Genomic DNA, 19,034 nt, shown 5'->3' on the forward strand with positions numbered 1-19,034 from the left:
TTTCGACAAGAGCCTTGTCATCTTCGGGGATCGATATGTACATAAACACACTGGAGAAAAGTACCAAAAATAAATGTGGATGAAACTGAGTTATGGTTGTATTTTATAATGACCACTTTATACACTGTGTAACATTCATCATTTTACCCATGATTGACAACCGCACTTCTCAAATTCCACACTATTTTAATTTAAACACTATGTAACATTAATCATTTTACCTACGATTGACAACCACACTACTCCAATTCCAGATGATATTAATTTATACACTGTGTAACATTCATCATTTTACCCATGATTGACAACCACACTACTCCAGATTATATTAATATACTTCTCAGATTATATTTGTGCTTACATTGTAAAGATCTTCTGTATCCTACTCACTTATTCGGCGTCTTGAAATTCGTAAGTTTTTTTAGCAGAAACATTCATGTAGAAATATCAATAAATATTTTTTTTATATAAATAACTCCTAAGTGTTGCAAATCTAGAATTTGAACACATTCAAAATATTGTAAACATATTTATACATCCCTATATGCCTTCAAAAGATACGTAAAAAAAGTCATAATTTTCAAATGGAAAAATGAAAATGGCTAAAATCGACTTACAGGTTTGTGGATCTACAAAGACGCTGTTTATTGCCAGACTAGGCACATAAAGGATATAATGTCGCGTAGGTACTCCCCCTTTAGTTTAGGAGTCTACCGTCTCGGGCGGCACCCCCAAGGTTTGCAATTCCCTTTATTGTCTGAACAGGTCCTCGACTCCTGACATGTCATTTTGTGCGTTGATAGTATTCCGTCTGCCGTGTTCGGGTTTCGTTATTCCGCCGCCTTAAGCGCGGAGGGGGCATCTGCCTCGGAGCTACATAGTGGATGAGTCATCCCGATGCAATGGTGCTAATGGTTATATGTTATATCGCTCACTCCTTTCAAGAACGTCATAAATCAAGAATCGTAAATTTTCAGTTGTGCGTATTTTCGGAATGCCCAGAAAATGTCCTATATCCTAGCAAAAGAGACATACTTTTAACTTAATATTTACCCGTTACAGGGCAGAAAATGTTTTTACATTTTTAATAAAAGGTATTGTTTAATAATTTTTTTAAATAATCTAAATATTTTTCAAATGGAGAAAAAACCTTCAGAGTTTACCTAAAAAGATCTGTTGCACAGTAAAAAGTTCAATAAGTGGCTTGATATTTATTTTTAATACATAATATATGTTATAATTTTAAACTTTAAAAATGTTCTCCTGAAAAATCAAGTTTTTTGATTTATGACGTTCTTAAAGGAGTGAGTGATATGTTATATCGGTCACTCCTTTCAACAACGTCATATATCAAGAAACTTGATTTTTCAGGTGATCGTTTTTAAAGTTTAAGTATATAATAAAATATATTAAAAATAAATATCAAGCCACTTATTGACATAACCGACATTTTGAAAAACGTCTGCAGAAACCAAATCCAAGACGATAAAGTATCTACCCATCTTTAAAACAGGAGTTACCCCGTGTATGCTTAGCAGATATTACAATATGCCGGAGGGAAGTTTAACGCTCGCGTTCTGCGAGTCGACGGAAAACATTGTTTTTTTTTACGACACGACAGGGGTGCACGTTGGAACTTGGACGCCGAGGAAAATTCACGCGATGAAAAGTTTATCGACGGCTCTCGTACGTCTTTGATTTATTTCATTTTTACTACGTAAGAAAATCGTAGTGCCTGTGAAAACTGACACGGCCATACTTCCGCATAAGGGCTTTCTCAACTACTAAAAAAACTTCAATGAAAAAACTTTTATGAAAAAACTTTTATTTTATAATTAAAGTTATACTAGGTGAGATCACTGTATCTTAAAATCTATTGTTACGCGTGTCTCGATGCATTCCGCATCATTTTCAAAACACATTTTCAAAAATTATTTATACGAAATGTTACAATCGTTTTCAAACAAAGAAATTCATAAAAATATAAATAATAACAAACTTATAATTAACAATAAGACGACTAAAGCCTCTTTAAATAAAATAAGGAAACGAGTACAATAAAACGTAAATGAAAACTGAATAGATATTACCACAAAGTGACTACGAAATCAATTAATAAAAAAAACTTTTATTTGCTATTCTAGTCGAAAAATTTAATGGAGAAAAACGTTTTCCAAAATTTTGGTCGTAAATAGATTTTTCTCCTTTTCAGATATTTTTTATTTGATTTTTCTAAATCTGTAAATGAATTCATTAGTTCTATGTTTATTACTTCATCTTTTTCGAAGTTCTAATAGATTCGATGAAATTTATGAGCCGACTTTATTTCAAATGAAACTCATCTTGAAATCATATGAAAGCAAGGTGTCAGTCCTGCGCTCCGGATATTTTATAGGAGTAGAATGTGTCCCCTGAGGGGAATTTCCGTTAATTTGTCTGTAATTTTAACGTTGTGCCGACAATTGACGTCATTTTCTTTGCAGAAAATGACTTCAGTAATCTTGTATCATTCCATTGTACGGGCTCAGTTGCGTTTCCTCACCCGTGTCTCTGCGTGGTTCTGCGACCCGCGGCCACTTCGCGAACCCGCACATCACAAAGGAGTGTGGCTGTACATTCATACGTAGCACATATTGCACGTGTTATTATTCACACCCATTGTTCGCCGCAATACCGGCAGACAGATAAAGACCGCAGGGGAAAAAGGTGGAAAGTCGAAAACATATCATTCTGAGATAGATCTATTTTAAGACTTTAAATTTTGATATATCGCTCACTCCTTTCAAGAACGTCATAAATAATAAAAAACTAGATTATTCAGGAGAACGTTTTTAAAGTTTAAAAATATAGCACAATGTATTAAAAATAAATATCAAGCCACTTATTGATCTTTTTACTGTGGAACAGTCTTTTTAGGTAAAACCCGGAGGTTTTTTCTCCATTTGAAAAATATTTAGTATATTTAAAAAAATAATTAAACAATATCTTTTCTTCAAAATGCAAAATCAACATTTTCTGCTCTGTAGCGGGTAAATATTAAGTTAAAAATATGCCTCTTTTGCTGGGATATAGCACATGTTCTGGGCATTCCGAAAACATGCACAACTGAAAATTGACGATCTTTGATTTATGACGTTCTTGAAAGGAGTGAGCGATATCTATACCTCTCTAATATACAATATAATATATTTTTATTTATTATTGGACTCTCTTATTTTTTAACACAGTTTTACAAACTTCGTTTATAACTGAATATTAAATAATATTTATTAGGTATAGTAATTAGTAGACTTAAAATTAATCCTTTGGTTTATTAAAGTTAAAGAGTAAGTCATAGAAAAATATAAGAAAAATACTAAAAGGAAGAAAGAAAAGGAATTTTACTTATTTTTTTTACAAAAATGTCAGTAATATTAGTATGTAACCACTCACCGAGATTTTTATTCCTTCCCTTAACTACCATAGTACTAAGTGTGTAAATTGTGCTATGGTAGTATTGTTAGCATGCTGTGGTAGTGATTGTCCTGACGAAGAGACGGGTACGTCTCGTAACCGGTAGACATTAAAATCTCGGTGAGTGCTTACATACTAATATTACTAAAATTTTTGTAAAAAAATAAACAAGTAAAAATGACTAACCGCAAAGTAAATGCATTAAATATTAATAATATTGAGAAAAGGAATTATGAAATAGTGGAAAGTAACAGTAAACTACTTAGATTATTCTAGTACAAAAATAATTACACATAAGGATATAATTTTAAACCCATTTTACGTAAAATACGATCCTCTTTGATTTACACGTTTTACTTTTCTCTAGTGAGTCTGTTATTTTATACTATAATACCATTTTACAAGTTTTTTTACGAGTGTGGAACACACGTTTTGTTTGTCGTGTGTCGTGTATATAATTCCTGATAATGTTCTTTAAAAAGTCGCTCTAATAATTCCGTATTCACAGCGTTAACAATAAGATTAACGCCATTTTTAATCTCCTGGGGTCTTTTGCATTTTGTACGCCGTAAACAGAGTTTATGAGGTAAATGTAATCCGTTCGTCGACCTTATCGATCATAGTTCTTTTTCTTCTTTCTTTTATGGTGTGTAGTGTACTTACGTGTTAAACAGATTGACAAAATCAAGGGTCATAAGCGGTGTTGCATAAGCCTTAGCTAGATTTCAGAGTCACTTGGACGTTAGGTAATTAAAAAAATAGAGGCCGTTTTTTTACTGTAGTTTCTTTTTGGTTATTTTTTAAAATCAACATGTCAAGAAATACTCCGTTACCGCATAGTAATACAATGTAGTGTCGATTCTGAATCAATTTTCTGCCCGATTCTTCGCTGTCTCTTATTTACTGAGTATCACTTTCTCGATTTAATCACGGGCTCACTGTTTACTTTCGTATTTTATATTTTCTCGTGACGAGAAAACCTGTTTACACTGATTTATTTATCAAATTATAAAAAAAAACTAACTCTCTGTCTACATGCCGTTCCCCGCGGGGGTAGGCGGAGAGAATAGAACGCCACACCAATCTATATTTCTTTTTTTTACAAAAGAGAAATATTTGTGTTTTTTTTTTTTAATTTACAAAAATACTTCAATTTCATACTATTTCTGTGAGCTTAAGCGGCTCATTATTAGAAATAGGAATCAAATTGTGGTAGAGTGGGTTCGAACCGAGAATCTCTGGCTCAAGAGTATAGATAATTTTAAAATATTATTTACAGTAATTTTCTTCGGGTTATAAATAATCCGCCGTCGAATTTACACCGGATGGAGTTTTCGAATGAATTTTCGCAATTTATGCTTGAAATAATTGCAATTTATTGATCAATTTAAAAAAAAATACATACAGTAACGGTTACTGAGAATTATATTGCCCATATGTTCTTATTTGCGTATTTCATGGACACGATTTAACTGTGCCTACTATATTTCGATTATTTAAATTCTTTTATTAGTTTTTTATTGTAACTAATTAACTAACTAACCAACACGACGCTTCTCTGCAGGGATAGGCAGAGAAAATAAGAAGCTACACCAATCTGTCTTTGCTAACAATCTTCGGCTCTTCCACATTCACGCATCTTCTCATACACACCCGCCGATTATGGCGACTCCTGACCTGACCACTTGCAAGTATTTGATATACTTGATCATGACAAGTTTTCCTCGGACTTCCTCTGCTTCTGTTACCAACCATATTCGCCGCGTAAATTTGTTTTACTGTTCTTTCTTCACTCGTCAGATTCACTTGCCCCAACCATCTCAACACTCGTAATTTAGTCAATAATGCTTATCTCAGCCTTGCATTATTACCTTATATCACCATTCGAACATCTATCATACATCTTTTTGCCGCACACTCGTCTGAGAGATCGCATTTAGACTGCAAATCCACTGTGTTTTTTTAATTTTTTTTATTATGTACACAAATAATTCAATTTCGTACTATTTCGGGAGACTAGCGGCTCATTGTGAAAAATAGATATCAAATTGTGGTAGAGTGAGTTTTGAACCAAGAAACTCTGACTTTGAGTACGCTACACTAACCACGGGACCACAACCCGACATGTTACGTAGTTACATGAATTTTACGACTTTTTCTGTTTACTCAGACTTTATACTAATAAATATTTATTATTATATATCTGACAATGTGACAATACTTGTAACATTAAAACAAATGAGTTGTGACGGCATTTTTTTCTCCCGGTAGGTACCTAATACACATATTCAGTCGATTTCTCTTATTATATGTTATCTTTTTCTCATTTACATACCTAGTATATTATTTATTGACCTTTTCAAATATTTTAAATATCGTCATTGGTTAATTCCGCTTTCACTTTGTGGTAATATCTATCGAATCAAATATTTACTTGGATAATGCCACCAATTATTATTATACATCAAATACGCGCGTCTCCATATAAAAAATACCTCTATTTAAACTTGGCATGACCAAGTATTTCAAATGCTTGAAAGTCGTCAGTTCCGAAGACGGTATAATCGGCGGGTATGTATGAGGAGTTGCATGAATGTAGAAGAGGTGAAGATTGTTTGTTAAGACAGAGTGGTGTGGCGTTCTGTTCCCCTCGGCCTACCTCTAAGAGTAAGATGGAATTTTCAAAAAAAATTCAAAACTTATTTCATTTGCGAGATTATATGTTTTTTTTTATTTAACTATGACATCGATTTTTTTAAAAACGGTATCTTTAACAATACCCAATTTTTTTTAAAGAGACGATTGATAAAATTTGTTATTTTTTGTTTTACTCGTTAAATACCACTATTTGATAGTGGTATTTACCAAGTAAAACTCAAATAAAAAATGGATGAATATTACCACAAAGAGACTACCGAATAAAAAAAAATCTTAAGGATATTATTGACTTACATTTTCAAAACTTAAATTTTTTAATAGAAATAAAAATTTTATTAAATTAGTTGATATTTTATTCTACCTGGTGTTGTAAAAGTTATAATAAGTGTACGATTTTATGTGACTAGTTATGAATTTCATGAATTCTACATCAAAACATTTTTTTTACTTATTTATTTTTTTACAAAAATGTTAAAAATGTTAGTATATAACCACTCACCGAAATTTTTATGTCTACCGGTTTTGAGACGTACCCGTCTCTTCGTCAGGACAATCACTATTACAGCATGCAAACAATACCACCCTTCACCACCATAGCACCATTTTTTTTTAAAATCTTAAATTAGTTGATATTTTATACTACCTGGTAAATTAAAGATTTACAAAAAGTGATTTGATGTAGAATTCATGAAATTCATAACTAATCACATAAAATTGTACGTTTATTATAACTTTCACAACAAAAACATATACATTAGCAAAATGAATATTTAAAGTGTTCAAAGTTTGAGTGTAGCATTTTCGTTGTTAGATAACAAGTCCCAGTTGCTTTATTCAGTTAGTTTCTTTGAAGTTATGCATCCAGATTCCCAGAATGCAGATTCACATTCAATGAAAACTGAGCAGCTGAAAATTGAAACTCGACTTAACAAAAGATAGAAACCGCGATGAATAAAAGATGCTGCTCGGAATTAGTTCCCGCATTCAAAGGCTGTTGTTGCCTTCTTGTTGTATCTGGGAATGCATTTTACCAAATGCCTCGGGGTAACTTTTCCCCGTGAGACTGAAGCTGCATTATCGCAACATTCTCAACTATTTAGGTGGGCTCGGCTGAATACCACCGCTCTCAGAATGTTTCAACTTTTATTAAAGGTAGTAATGTTGAGATTTATAACTCCAGTAATGCATTTTAGTTGCTGATAAATCTCTGGCTGAAAGAGTATAATTTCTTTTTATACAGGTTTTACACTTCAAATTGGACGTTTTACATGAATGATGAAAGATAAAGAGATTGTTATATTACCACATACCATAAAGTAAATAATGCCAGTAAAATATGAAAAAAAGTAATTATGCTATGCAAATGCATAATGAGATAAAGCATTTGCACCATTAGTGAATGATAAATGATAAGGAGAGTGTTATATTACTATACCACAAAGCTAATAATGCATTTAAAATACAAAAAAGTTAAATACTGTAAAAATGTTTAAAATACAAATTATTACGAGATTATGCATGTGGGTCATTAAGTGAATGATGAATGATGAGGAGAGAGTTATATTAAATATCAAAATCAAACACTGATTTTTAGAGTCTACTAAATTGTATTTTTATCATTAAAAACATATGAAAATAAATTATGCAACAATTATTTCGTCTTTTTGTGACATTTTCAAACTACTTGTAGTTTGAAAATGACATAACATGTTATATTATATTACCCTGCATAACTACTTGTAGATCGAATATGCCATAACAAGGCGGAACATTTATCACTATTTCTATTTTTATGTACTCGTATTTTAAATAATAAAATACAATTTAGCAGACTCTAAAAATGAGTGTTTGATTTTAATATTTAATATATAAATTAAAATGGAGTTCTATAAATTTAACCCTTAAATGGATGATTTTTTTAATTAAAAAAAAATCTTGTGACACCATTAACTAAATGTCAAGAAAGTACTCACAGCGCCATCTAGTTATAAAAGGCTGACTTAATTGTAACACCCTAGGTGTGTGATGAATATGCATTGTTATAATGGAATTATTATAACAGAGTGAATTATAACAATTCCAGGCGACTAAAGGATGTTTCAACTGATGTGAAATTGTTGTTGCAGAATTGCAACAGTATGCATTTAAGGGTTAAAGCCAAATCTTTAAATGGAAAAGGAGAGTGTTATATTACCATATCACAAAGTTGATAATGCTTTTAAAATATTTGAAAAAAGAAGTAATTATTATGAAATTAAGCATTTGCAGCATTAGTAATAGGGGCGTCGTCTTGTTTGTCTAGGTGATCGCGCTGATATGCGGCGTGCTGGTGGTGGTGCTGATGGTCCTGGGGCTGAGCAGCGCGGACTGGCTCATGTCCACGGGCTGGCGCCAGGGGCTGTTCACGCACTGCGTCAAGGAAAATGCTCCCACGCCGCTGCCCTTCAACCTGGTGGAGTTGCCGGGCTGCTACCCCTCCAGGGATGTGGGTGAGTACCCAACCGCCTTCTAGCCTAACCTTTGCGCGTTGGAGGAGACTGGGTGAGGACCTATCCCACATCGGATCCGTGATAGTTCAAAAGGAAATGTTTCGAGTATCATACAGGATAAACGAAGCTAGGACACAGAATGGCGAACCTTCTTCTAGTGGAACGGAAGGTCTGCTAATGACTGTCAACAGTCTGGCTTCTCCTGAGTAGTTTAACTTGGTTTTCTCCCAGCAATGAGGAAATGCTGAGATGTTCCTGATTGGCCCACACTAGATTATTCCTCGTGTTCCCAACATAGATTAAAGAAGCATATTTTTTTAAGTTAGAAGAAACAAAAATGCACTCAATGATCTATAAACCTTGTACATAATAAGCAAGGTAAATAATAAATTCAACTCCCATTAAAAAAATAACCTAGATTTATTATTATTCATTCTAGCAGACATCCTACAGATTATATATCAATATTATAGGTGTCTCAATTTCAGATGAAACATGTATTGTTCTTATGGAGGTAGATGGAAGTGAGAGCATCTTGGGGCCAGCAGTGATCACTTTACATTTTTGTGTTATGTTCACCATTCCATCATATTATTGAACAGCCATTTTGTATTAATTTTTTAAACTTGCATACGCTTGCATATATACAGCAACGCAGGAATCCACCAGGATTCTTTTCAGACTCTAGTTCTTATTTCATAAATTTGGAAGTATAGCTGATTGTGGGGCTGTCAGTTTGGAAATTTGAGTTAGTTTAGAAAGTATGCACAGTAGGACCTCTTTAATCCGAACACCGAAAATTTACCCTCTGTTCAGATTAGTGGAGCGTTCGAATTGCAGTACAGAGAATTTGTAGGGTATTTTTATCAAATAAAAAAAATATGTTTTGTGAAATTTTAAAGCGCACGGGAATATCCACTTGTCAGGGATGAGTGGGGGTTCGGATTGTAGAGGTGTTGGGATTAGTGGGGGTTCGGATTATAGAGGTCCTGCTGTATTTATTATTTTATCCAAATGCGAGGCTGTAAGCTCCGGGATGCTTAGGCCTTTATCTTACTTCATAAAGCCACAGATGTGTCAAAGCAAGAGTGGTAAAGTCAGGACTAGTTGTAATGTGTGTGTTTGGTCGCAGCCTACATCCGGGCAGCGGCGGCGCTGTGCATCCTGACGCTGTTGGCCGACGTGGTGGGCTCAGTGCTCACGGCGCTGGGCCTGCACGCCACCGAGCACCGCACCAAGTACAAGTACTACCGCATGGCCGTTCTCGCCATGGCCCTCGCACGTGAGTTATCATTTACTTACTTTTATCACTCTCACCGTTTACTTGGAATCAGAATCACATGCCGTCATTACAAGTTTAACCTGTTAACCGGGCGGTCCGCTGTCCAATAACGCAACTTGTAACGGGCGTGACTACTGATTCACTCCGTGTCTTAAATTCATGTCGAGACATGTATTGATGACTACCTTTGTTGTTATAATACCTTTGTTGTTTGAAAAATATTCGTCCATATATATAATATAATAAACATATATTTCAAGGACGTATTCATATGTCCTACCCGTACCCGATATTGTTTACGTTTGACGTATTTATGCGTCCCGCCCGGTTAACAGGTTAAAAAAATATTTCCACATTTCTCCCGGCAGTACAAAATCTATTTCTTTTTTTACTTGTTCAGTATAAATCCTGATACATACTCATTTTTGTAATTAAATTAAAAGTAATTGTTTTGCATTGATGCTGATTGAAATTTTTCCCTAATGATCAGTTGAAAATTTTCTAATTTCATCAATTGACAGGCGCAGTGGCGTAGTTGGGGAGACGCTCGACTGCAAAACTGGAGTCGCGGGTTCGATTCCCGCCAATTGCAAAATGAATTCAAGAAAGATTTATTTTCAATTGGTCTGAGTGTATTTTTCACATTAACCTTCCCTATCCTTACTATTCTACCTGCAGACAAGCATCGAAAACGCTTTGCGGGTTATTCCTTTTAAAATAAAAAATCGTTTTAAGTCATTTTTAATTTTAATTTTACTTAGTAAATACAACTTTTTCTTAAAAATTGTTGAGAAATTTCAAAATTGTAAATTTTTTGACTTTTGTACATTTAGGTTGTTTTTTAAAGGTAAACAAATTCAAATTTCCCGCAATATATTGATGGTGGCACCCACCGTGTGGCATGTTGTGCTATCTTGCTGAAACCACAGCTCTGTCACATCAATGCCATTCAACTGAGGTACGAAGAAGTCAGTAATCATGGTTCTGTAGCGCTCTGCATTGATTCTGGGCGGCATCGTATGAAATTGAATTTTTATATTATAACTCTAAAAAAAGCACCCTATATTAATATTTTTAAGATTTGTAAATTGTTGTTATTATATCGCTCACTCCTTTCAAAAACGTCATAAATCAAAAAACTTGATTTTTCAGGAGAAGGTTTTTGAAGTTTAAAAATATAATACAATGTATTAAAAATAAATATCAAGCAACTTATTGAACTTTTTACTGTACAACAGATCTTTTTAGGTAAAACCTAAAGGTTTTATCTCCATTCGAAAAAGAAGTAGTATATTTTAAAAAATAATTAAACAATACCTTCTCTTCAAAATGCAAAAACAACACTTTCTGCCCTGTAGCGGGTAAATATTAAGTTAAAAATATGCCTCTTTTGTTGGGATAGAGAACATTTTCTGGGCATTCCGAAAACATGCACAACTGAAAATTGTCAATTTTTGATTTATGACATTCTTGAAAGGAGTGAGCGATACGTGTCATTGTTGAATTCACATGATAGTGGGTGCATTGGACATGCAAAAATGACTCCTTCATATCGCTGACGCGTTTGCATTCGAGTATGAAATTGACAAATGTGGCATGTACTGTATTAATTCTATTCCCTTTTTATTTCCAGTCATCTCCATTCTTGTCGCACTTGTCATCTATCCAGTGTGCTTTGCTGCAGAACTTAATCTCGGTAAGCCCATTTTCATCACTGTTGTATAAAATCCATTGTATGTTTTGCAATCATTCAATCTCGTATTCATATTGTTGTGAAAATACAAATGCCCAATGTTACTTATTACAATTGGAACTTTGTTGTGTAATTTACTTATTCACAAACTTACTTTATTTCTAAAGAACATTGTTGATGTTTTGTATGTAGAGAATTATTGACTTTTCAACAAAAATTTCTTGAAATTGTACCAATTGTAAGCATTTTTTGATAAATGGCCTAGATATTGTTTATCAATACTTTTTCCTTGTAATATTGACATACTTGTAGGATGTAAATAATTTGCTGCCCTATACTAATTTTTATTTTCATTAATTGATTTGGCACTTTGTGGTGATATCTATCCATTTTTAATTAAAATTTTAGTTCTTAAAATATATTATAACAGGTGTTTGAATATGTCAAATTCAAACAAGGATAATTAAAATTTTAGCTTAATTCGATAAATATAATAATCATCTCTTCAATAATTTTTCATGTAAAACATTTGATGATTAGGAATTTGAATAAATGTTTTCAAAAATCAACAAAAAATTAAATTACATTATGAGAAAGAAGCAAAAAATAGTCGTAATGAAAATTAACCAAATGATTGTATTTAACTTTTGCGAATCATTTAATGTTTTGTATAAAATCACTGTTGACCAGAATTTAGTAAAACTTTTCAATTTATGTCAAAATTCAGATTATAATTGGAATTGAAAACATTTTGTATCGATCTAAACCTAGACCAGAAATATAGAATACATAACTATTTATTCTCTATTTCATATTCTATTTGTATAAATTAAAAGAGAGAATACTTGTTTTATATATTTTTTGACATCTCAACAGATGAATAAGAATTTGGAAGTCTGGGTATTCACAAGGTTTATTTTTATTTGAGTATAATAATTGTGTTATGTCCTCAGGCAACCGCACGGTGTGGGAGTTTGGGTGGGCTTACGGCGTGGGGTGGGGCGCGGCCATCTTCCTGTTCGGGGCCGTGATCCTGCTGCTGTGCGACAAGGAGAGCGAGGAGATCTACTACAAGGAGCGCAAGGTGGAGCGCCAGCCTCCCGGGGGCCCCTAGGGCCGCCGCCGCCTGCCCGACCTCGTGCCCTAGAGCGCCGCGCACCCGCCCACCGCCCCCTCCCTCTAGCTCCCCCTGAGCCCCCATCTCTGCTCACCCACTAGACCCCAACTGAGACTCGAATCATTACAACCATATCTGGGACACATTACAGTCGCTGCTGTAAACATATCTAGAATTAACCTTCATTCTGTCTTGAGTCGGTGAAATTTAGCAGCCATTCAACACAAGTCTAGTGCAGCCACAATTACTGTCAAAAGCTTTAAACCAAAATCTTCAATTATTACGGAATTATTGTAGTCTTCCAAATGGTTGGATAAACATATAAAATATTAGGAAATGTGCTTTGCCAGTAATATGATTTAGTCTACCATATTCGTATGTTATAGTTTACCAATGGTTAAAACCCTACATTAACACATTTCAGACGGCTGGCGACGGGATTTGATAATTTTATACATATAGTTTAGACCTCAACCAAAAGTTTGGCATATAATATTCATATAAAAACATTGAATAATTCCTTCTTTTCTGCCTTTGAAATGAGGCCGGCGCAGAAGGTAAAAATACCCTTCCCGTCCTTAAGCATCAATCGACCGAACGGGTAGAAATCCTTTCCTGTCTGAAGTGTGTTAATAAAGTGTTCAGGCAAGCTGTATGCACTGATGCATTGCATAATTTTGGTTAACAGCTGACTTGTGGTTTTACCGACAACTTCGCACATTAAGCTAAACATGTGTGAAAGTAATTTAGCCCAAGGAATTGATGGTTAAAATAACAAACAAAATATATATGCTTATATATGCAAAATATATGCTTGCTTATACATTTGACTCATTGCACACTCGACACCTAGAAACCTTTAATAATGGCTTCTACCACTTGGTTGTTATTTTGATACAATAATTTCAAATTATTGTATATTTTCAACTACTGCAGTCAATTTTCATTTCTGTCAAATACATATATCTTGAAACCTTTAAAAATGGCTTCTACCACATTGAAGGTTGTTATTTTGATACAATAATTTCAAATTATTGTATCTTTTCAACTACATACTGCAGTTATGTCAATTTTCATTTCTGTCAAATACATATATCGCATTAACATATTGGTTTGCAATGACATTTTGTGTATAGTGTGCAATGGAATAAATCAAATCATTTGCATTCAAAGCACTTTTGAATTTATATTCCCAGGTATCATATTTAATTCATTATATCACATTTATTTTCTGTTCAAACATAGTGGGTAACGTCTTTGGCCAATAAACATGAGGAGCCGGGTATAAATCACCTGGGTCACCGTATTAAATTGAAATTTTAATATAATAGTCAAATATGTAAACCTGAAGCACAGAACTAGTGTCCATATAAATAACATTACAAATACTAGTGCAATAGTCCGATTGAACATCTCAAAGGCATCAGAAGATTTAAATTGAAATAAATTCCTGTTTTTTCAGCTCAGTATTTAAAGTCTCGTAGCGGGCTTCGTGTGATATAATGAACCGATATTGTTGTAATGATTTTACTCTCTTAATTTGTAAAATTACAATCTTACTGTACTTGCAAATTAGTTTTGTCAAATTACCATCATTCATTTCCGACTTATAAATGAATGTTTTGTGGCAGGGGGCTGTTATCGTCATTTAGAAATTTCGCATTATTTTTTCGCATTGAAAAATTATAATATTGTTAATAATAGCTGTTTCACATCTTCAAAAGATGAAGAAGATTTTTTAGCAAATTGAATAAAGCTCCAACATAATCTATATTGTAAATTTTAACTATATGGTCTTAACCTTTTAAACGCGTTAACTTTGTTCCTAAGAGACGCTCGTGCGCGGCTGTATTTCGCCGTTTTTTAAATTATTACTTTTATCATGTATTTAGTTATGAAACGATTTATTTTCCTGAACAAAAACTTTCGGTGGGATTCATTGTGCCTTTTTGGTACTCTATAATACACGTGTGTCACATTATTCTTGAAATATATCGTAATATAAACAAATTAGATCGTAACATAAATAAATCAAAGCACGCATCGTGTGTCACTCTTACCCACTGGCGATGCGTAGCGTCGAGAGTGAGACAGATATAGGGCATGATTATGGCGCGGACTAATTACCGACCGCAAGAAAAATCAGGGATCTGTTGTTTTATTTATCCTTGTGATGTTACAAATTATTAGTCAGATATTTCAACAGATGTCATAAGGCCGAAGATTGACGTATTATTTTATCCAAAGTTCCACACCATGAAAAAATCCCTCCAAGTTGAACTGAGGTTCGAAACTTGGAGCAAAGTGAAAACACAAACGCTTATGTCAGCCGCGTATGGGGCATGTCTTGTAAAAACACAAACGGTTATGCGAGCCGCGTGGATCCGGTTAAATATTCAAAATAATATTAAGACATCTGAAGATATCCAGATAATATAATTAATTCACAAGACATTTAGATATGTGCTCAATCAATTATAAAAAGAGTCCGATTTATCTGTAATCATTTTAATTTGCACAAAATTGTGCAATTTATTCACGATACAGGCTTATTTGATGTTTTCACATATCAGTGAAATATGCATTCAAATGATGTCCAGAAACAGCTGTTATTAACAAAAATATAATATATCATCTGCCATCTTGTGAATTCAGTTTGAGTTTTCTGGAGTTGCAGTTATGGTTTGCTAATTTAGTTATTCAAAACTAAATTGGATTGTCACTCGGCAGCTCTAGTAAACTGATACTTTATTATTATTTCTTGTTTTGTTTATATTTACATTACCTTTTATCCTTCTGTACAACTTAATTTTTATTTTGCTTCAGATTACAAACCCTCTTGCTGCCAAAAAAACCTTTATGAGTTTTCAACTCAAGTGTTGACAGCAATGGTTTCTAGAGAACTGTTTCATTTTTATTTGAGCAATACACATTCCTTTTTTTTTCATTCGCTCTTATGTTTTTTTTTATGTTTAAGTATTTATTTATGAAAGTATTGATATGCAAGAGTACAACAATTTCACAATTGGAAGTATTCCATCTAAAATTGTTTGATCGCTTAGTATTACTAGTTTCTTGAACATCTCCATAATTCCTGTGTGTTTTTTTTCCTTCGAGGGTTGCTGTATGTAAATATTTTCTTTTATTTGTGGAGATGGATTAATTAATTGTTCGAAGCTAATCCAAAGCAGACTCGGTATTAATTTAAGCGATAGTGTTTATGTTAGTTTTATTTATTGTACAGAATATATGTACATCGGCGGGCTTATCGCTATGAAGCGACGTAATCTGTCCGACTAAAACTAACTTTTCAGGCATTTAAAAGGATAAATAATTTTGTAGGCGGAGTACTAATTTAATTTATTATATATAGTTTGTTGCAGCTGTGTAACTCGTAAGCTACGGTTTCCCGTTCTGAGACTTGTCCGCGTATCAACTGATATTTTATCTTAACCGAAATGATAATTTTGAACTATAAATATTTAATCATTTCTGTCGAGTTTATGTACTCATCGTAGGTAACTAAATGTATTCGGTGTATAAGATCAAATTAAAATAGTATTCGAGTAAAGTAACTTGGGAGAACCATCATTTAATGGACAATATGAAAGTTAAATATAATTTTATCGGGGACATTTAATGAAACAGGTAGTTTTTTTAAAATCATTTTTAACATTATGTTTGCTGTTTTATTATTTTGTTGTCTGTTCCTTTAATATTATGTTGACGGATGGAGCATCATTCGGTAGATATCTCTTCAGACATTTGATTCTTCATTACACCTCCTTTGATCCGAAGTTCCCTTCTATTTAGTTTGACACGAACATTATCCAGAATGGGCGCCCGGCGGCGGCGCGGTCGAGGAGTAAGTCAGGCGGTGGCGCGTGCGATAGGTTTAGTGAAGGGCAGGCGACTCCCACCTCCCCCGGACACTGTTGCCAGTGAAACAAACTACCAAACGACTCGCTTCCGGTGCGAAGCTATTAAACTAAGTGACGAATGAGTGCGATACAATAATCAGTGAGTGAGCAGTGAACGGAATGCGGAACGTCCTCCGCGGGCCGTTCCGCAAGTGGAAACTATACGCAACTTTTAAGATTACTGTGCCATTTATCTATTTTATCATTAACGTGTGTCGCGATGTAAGTACGTATATACATATTTTGTAATAACGTTATGTGTACTGATCCCATTCTCGGAGGCTCTGTCGAGGGGTTTTGTATCTGGGGGTGCCGTGTATCGTATTCTGACAATATTATTTTGCGAATATACGCTCCCAGATTCTTCCTGTACATAATTCATTTGACGTAATTATCGGGCCGATGAGTGGATGTTTAAGAAAATGCTGTATAATTATATGACGCATATTAGATTAGCTGACATTTTCTAGCGGATACATTGTTATATCAATAGACTTAAGGATTTTAATGGATTTGCTTTATATGTACACCGACGCAGCATCTTCCCGGGATATTATTTCACCCGCTGTTGGTGCATTATTGTGTCTTCGGCAACTTTGAACTTTTCATATCATTACGAGGTGACCTGTGGCAGCGTCTTTCCTTCAAATTGAAACGCTACTTTATATTTATTTAAATAATTAAAAAGAAAATTATATATTTACTCAAACTTCTTATATTGTACATATTTATATTTATGTAACGAGATTATTTTATGTAACACTAAAATTGACTGAAATAATTTATTATGATATATTTTATTTCTCCTGATTGTCATTACAAAGGTTGAATTGGATACGCACCAATTTATTCCTTCCTTTGAATCCGATCCGAAGGTTCGATTAGTCGGAGGATTTGGGTGAATTATAAATAAAAACCAAAGTAGAATCCTTGTCTCATTCTTTTTGAGACGTCAAAAAATTATAAAAATATATATTGTTTTGCTTTAAGTTCATTTTGTGAAGCCTTTGTGCAAACTTGGCTATTTTTGTAGTAAATATGACACAAAATAAATAATATTTCAGCATTATTTAAATAACGTTATGTTACATCCGTATCAGGAAAAAAGATACTTGAGAAGTGTGTTTTAATGTCTTTTGATTGAATACATATTTCAAGTTGGGTAGCACCGGGACAGTACTATATCCACTGCGGTATTTGATTTTAATTCTATGACTTTTTAAATATAAGTTTACATATATTAATTATAGGGTACTTACTTTGCTGTAAGAAATTAGTTTTTTTCTATGTATTTACATGTTAATCAAGTTTTTTCAAATTGTTACCAATTTATTATACAATATTAGTGTTAAATATAAATGTAACATACTGATTTAATTTACACATTTCAATGCAGAGGCACTGCCATTTTCAATGACGTAAACATTGTACTTCCGTTATCTTTAAATAGTTATACATAGTTTCACATATGTTTCAAAATTATTACTCGATAAACACTTTGCAGTTGTATTTCTTGTTAATGAAACACTTTAAAGGGTGTTTGTAAATATCAAAGTACCAACAATCTCAGTAACATAAAGAAAACTTGAATATTTATTTCAACAATTTTTATCTTCCTAAAACTAGTGCGGTGCAGATACTTCTAATAACTTTGAAAAACGCAGTATTGTACTGGTTGAAAAAAAATTGTCAGAAGTCCAGTTGTGATATTCTTTTTTTTCAGTTACTTTAAAAATTTTTATCAAACTGAATAGTTTTATTTTAGTAAAAACAGGCAATCGATATTTTGAATTTATTCAAAGATATTCTTTAAAAATGTCTCACATTGTTCAAATTTAATTGTATTAGGATTTTCGATGGTGTTTAATGTTACGCTGATTTACCGGGTAGCTTTGAATGCTAATCACAACTCAAATCGAGATTTTTCCTCAGATTGCGTATATATAAAATATAATTTAAGGAAACTTTTAGTTTTAAAATATCTTAAAACAGTCATTATCTGGCATCTACAAAATTTATAATACTTGCATTTTAGATTAATGTCTATAAAAAATACTTATATATTTTATATACCTATGTCATTCGTTTAAAAGCATTTCTGATCAACACTAATTTATTTGAAGAAATACTGAATATACCGCGTAGAGATTAACATAACCCGTCGAATTCCTCGCTTACTGGCAGTCTCCCACAGAGTAAAGATGAAATGCATATCTATGTTTAAGTGACTGGCTGTAGATAAAGTAGATATTAAAACAAATCTGTTTGATATTACTAACTTATAAAGATGTAATTTAACTATTTACCTATTATTTTAAACAGAAATATGAATAGGTTATGTAGGCTACTTCGTAATCAAATATTTGGCACGTCTTGATTCTGGACCAAAATTAAACAGCTCAAGTTTTTCCATTATTTGTGT

General features: G+C 33.2%; 1 protein-coding gene across 1 annotated transcript in view; it reads left to right on the forward strand.

The window, feature by feature from the left end:
- Positions 1–15,642, forward strand: part of LOC148306311 (transmembrane protein 47) — a 69,603-nt gene extending 53,961 nt beyond the window's left edge. Inside the window, exons 3-6 of the mRNA XM_088265233.1 lie at positions 8,414–8,600; positions 9,733–9,882; positions 11,516–11,578; positions 12,529–15,642. Of these exons, the coding sequence (XP_088121359.1) occupies positions 8,414–8,600; positions 9,733–9,882; positions 11,516–11,578; positions 12,529–12,689 (561 nt within the window). The 3' untranslated portion in view covers positions 12,690–15,642. The remainder of the gene's footprint in view (positions 1–8,413; positions 8,601–9,732; positions 9,883–11,515; positions 11,579–12,528) is intronic.
- Positions 15,643–19,034: the final 3,392 nt, after the last annotated feature.

The sequence above is a fragment of the Brachycentrus maculatus genome, unplaced genomic scaffold, assembly GCF_059751285.1.
Source record: "Brachycentrus maculatus isolate JH-2025_06_01 unplaced genomic scaffold, ASM5975128v1 h1tg000244l, whole genome shotgun sequence".
NCBI classification, from domain to species: Eukaryota; Metazoa; Arthropoda; class Insecta; order Trichoptera; family Brachycentridae; genus Brachycentrus; species Brachycentrus maculatus.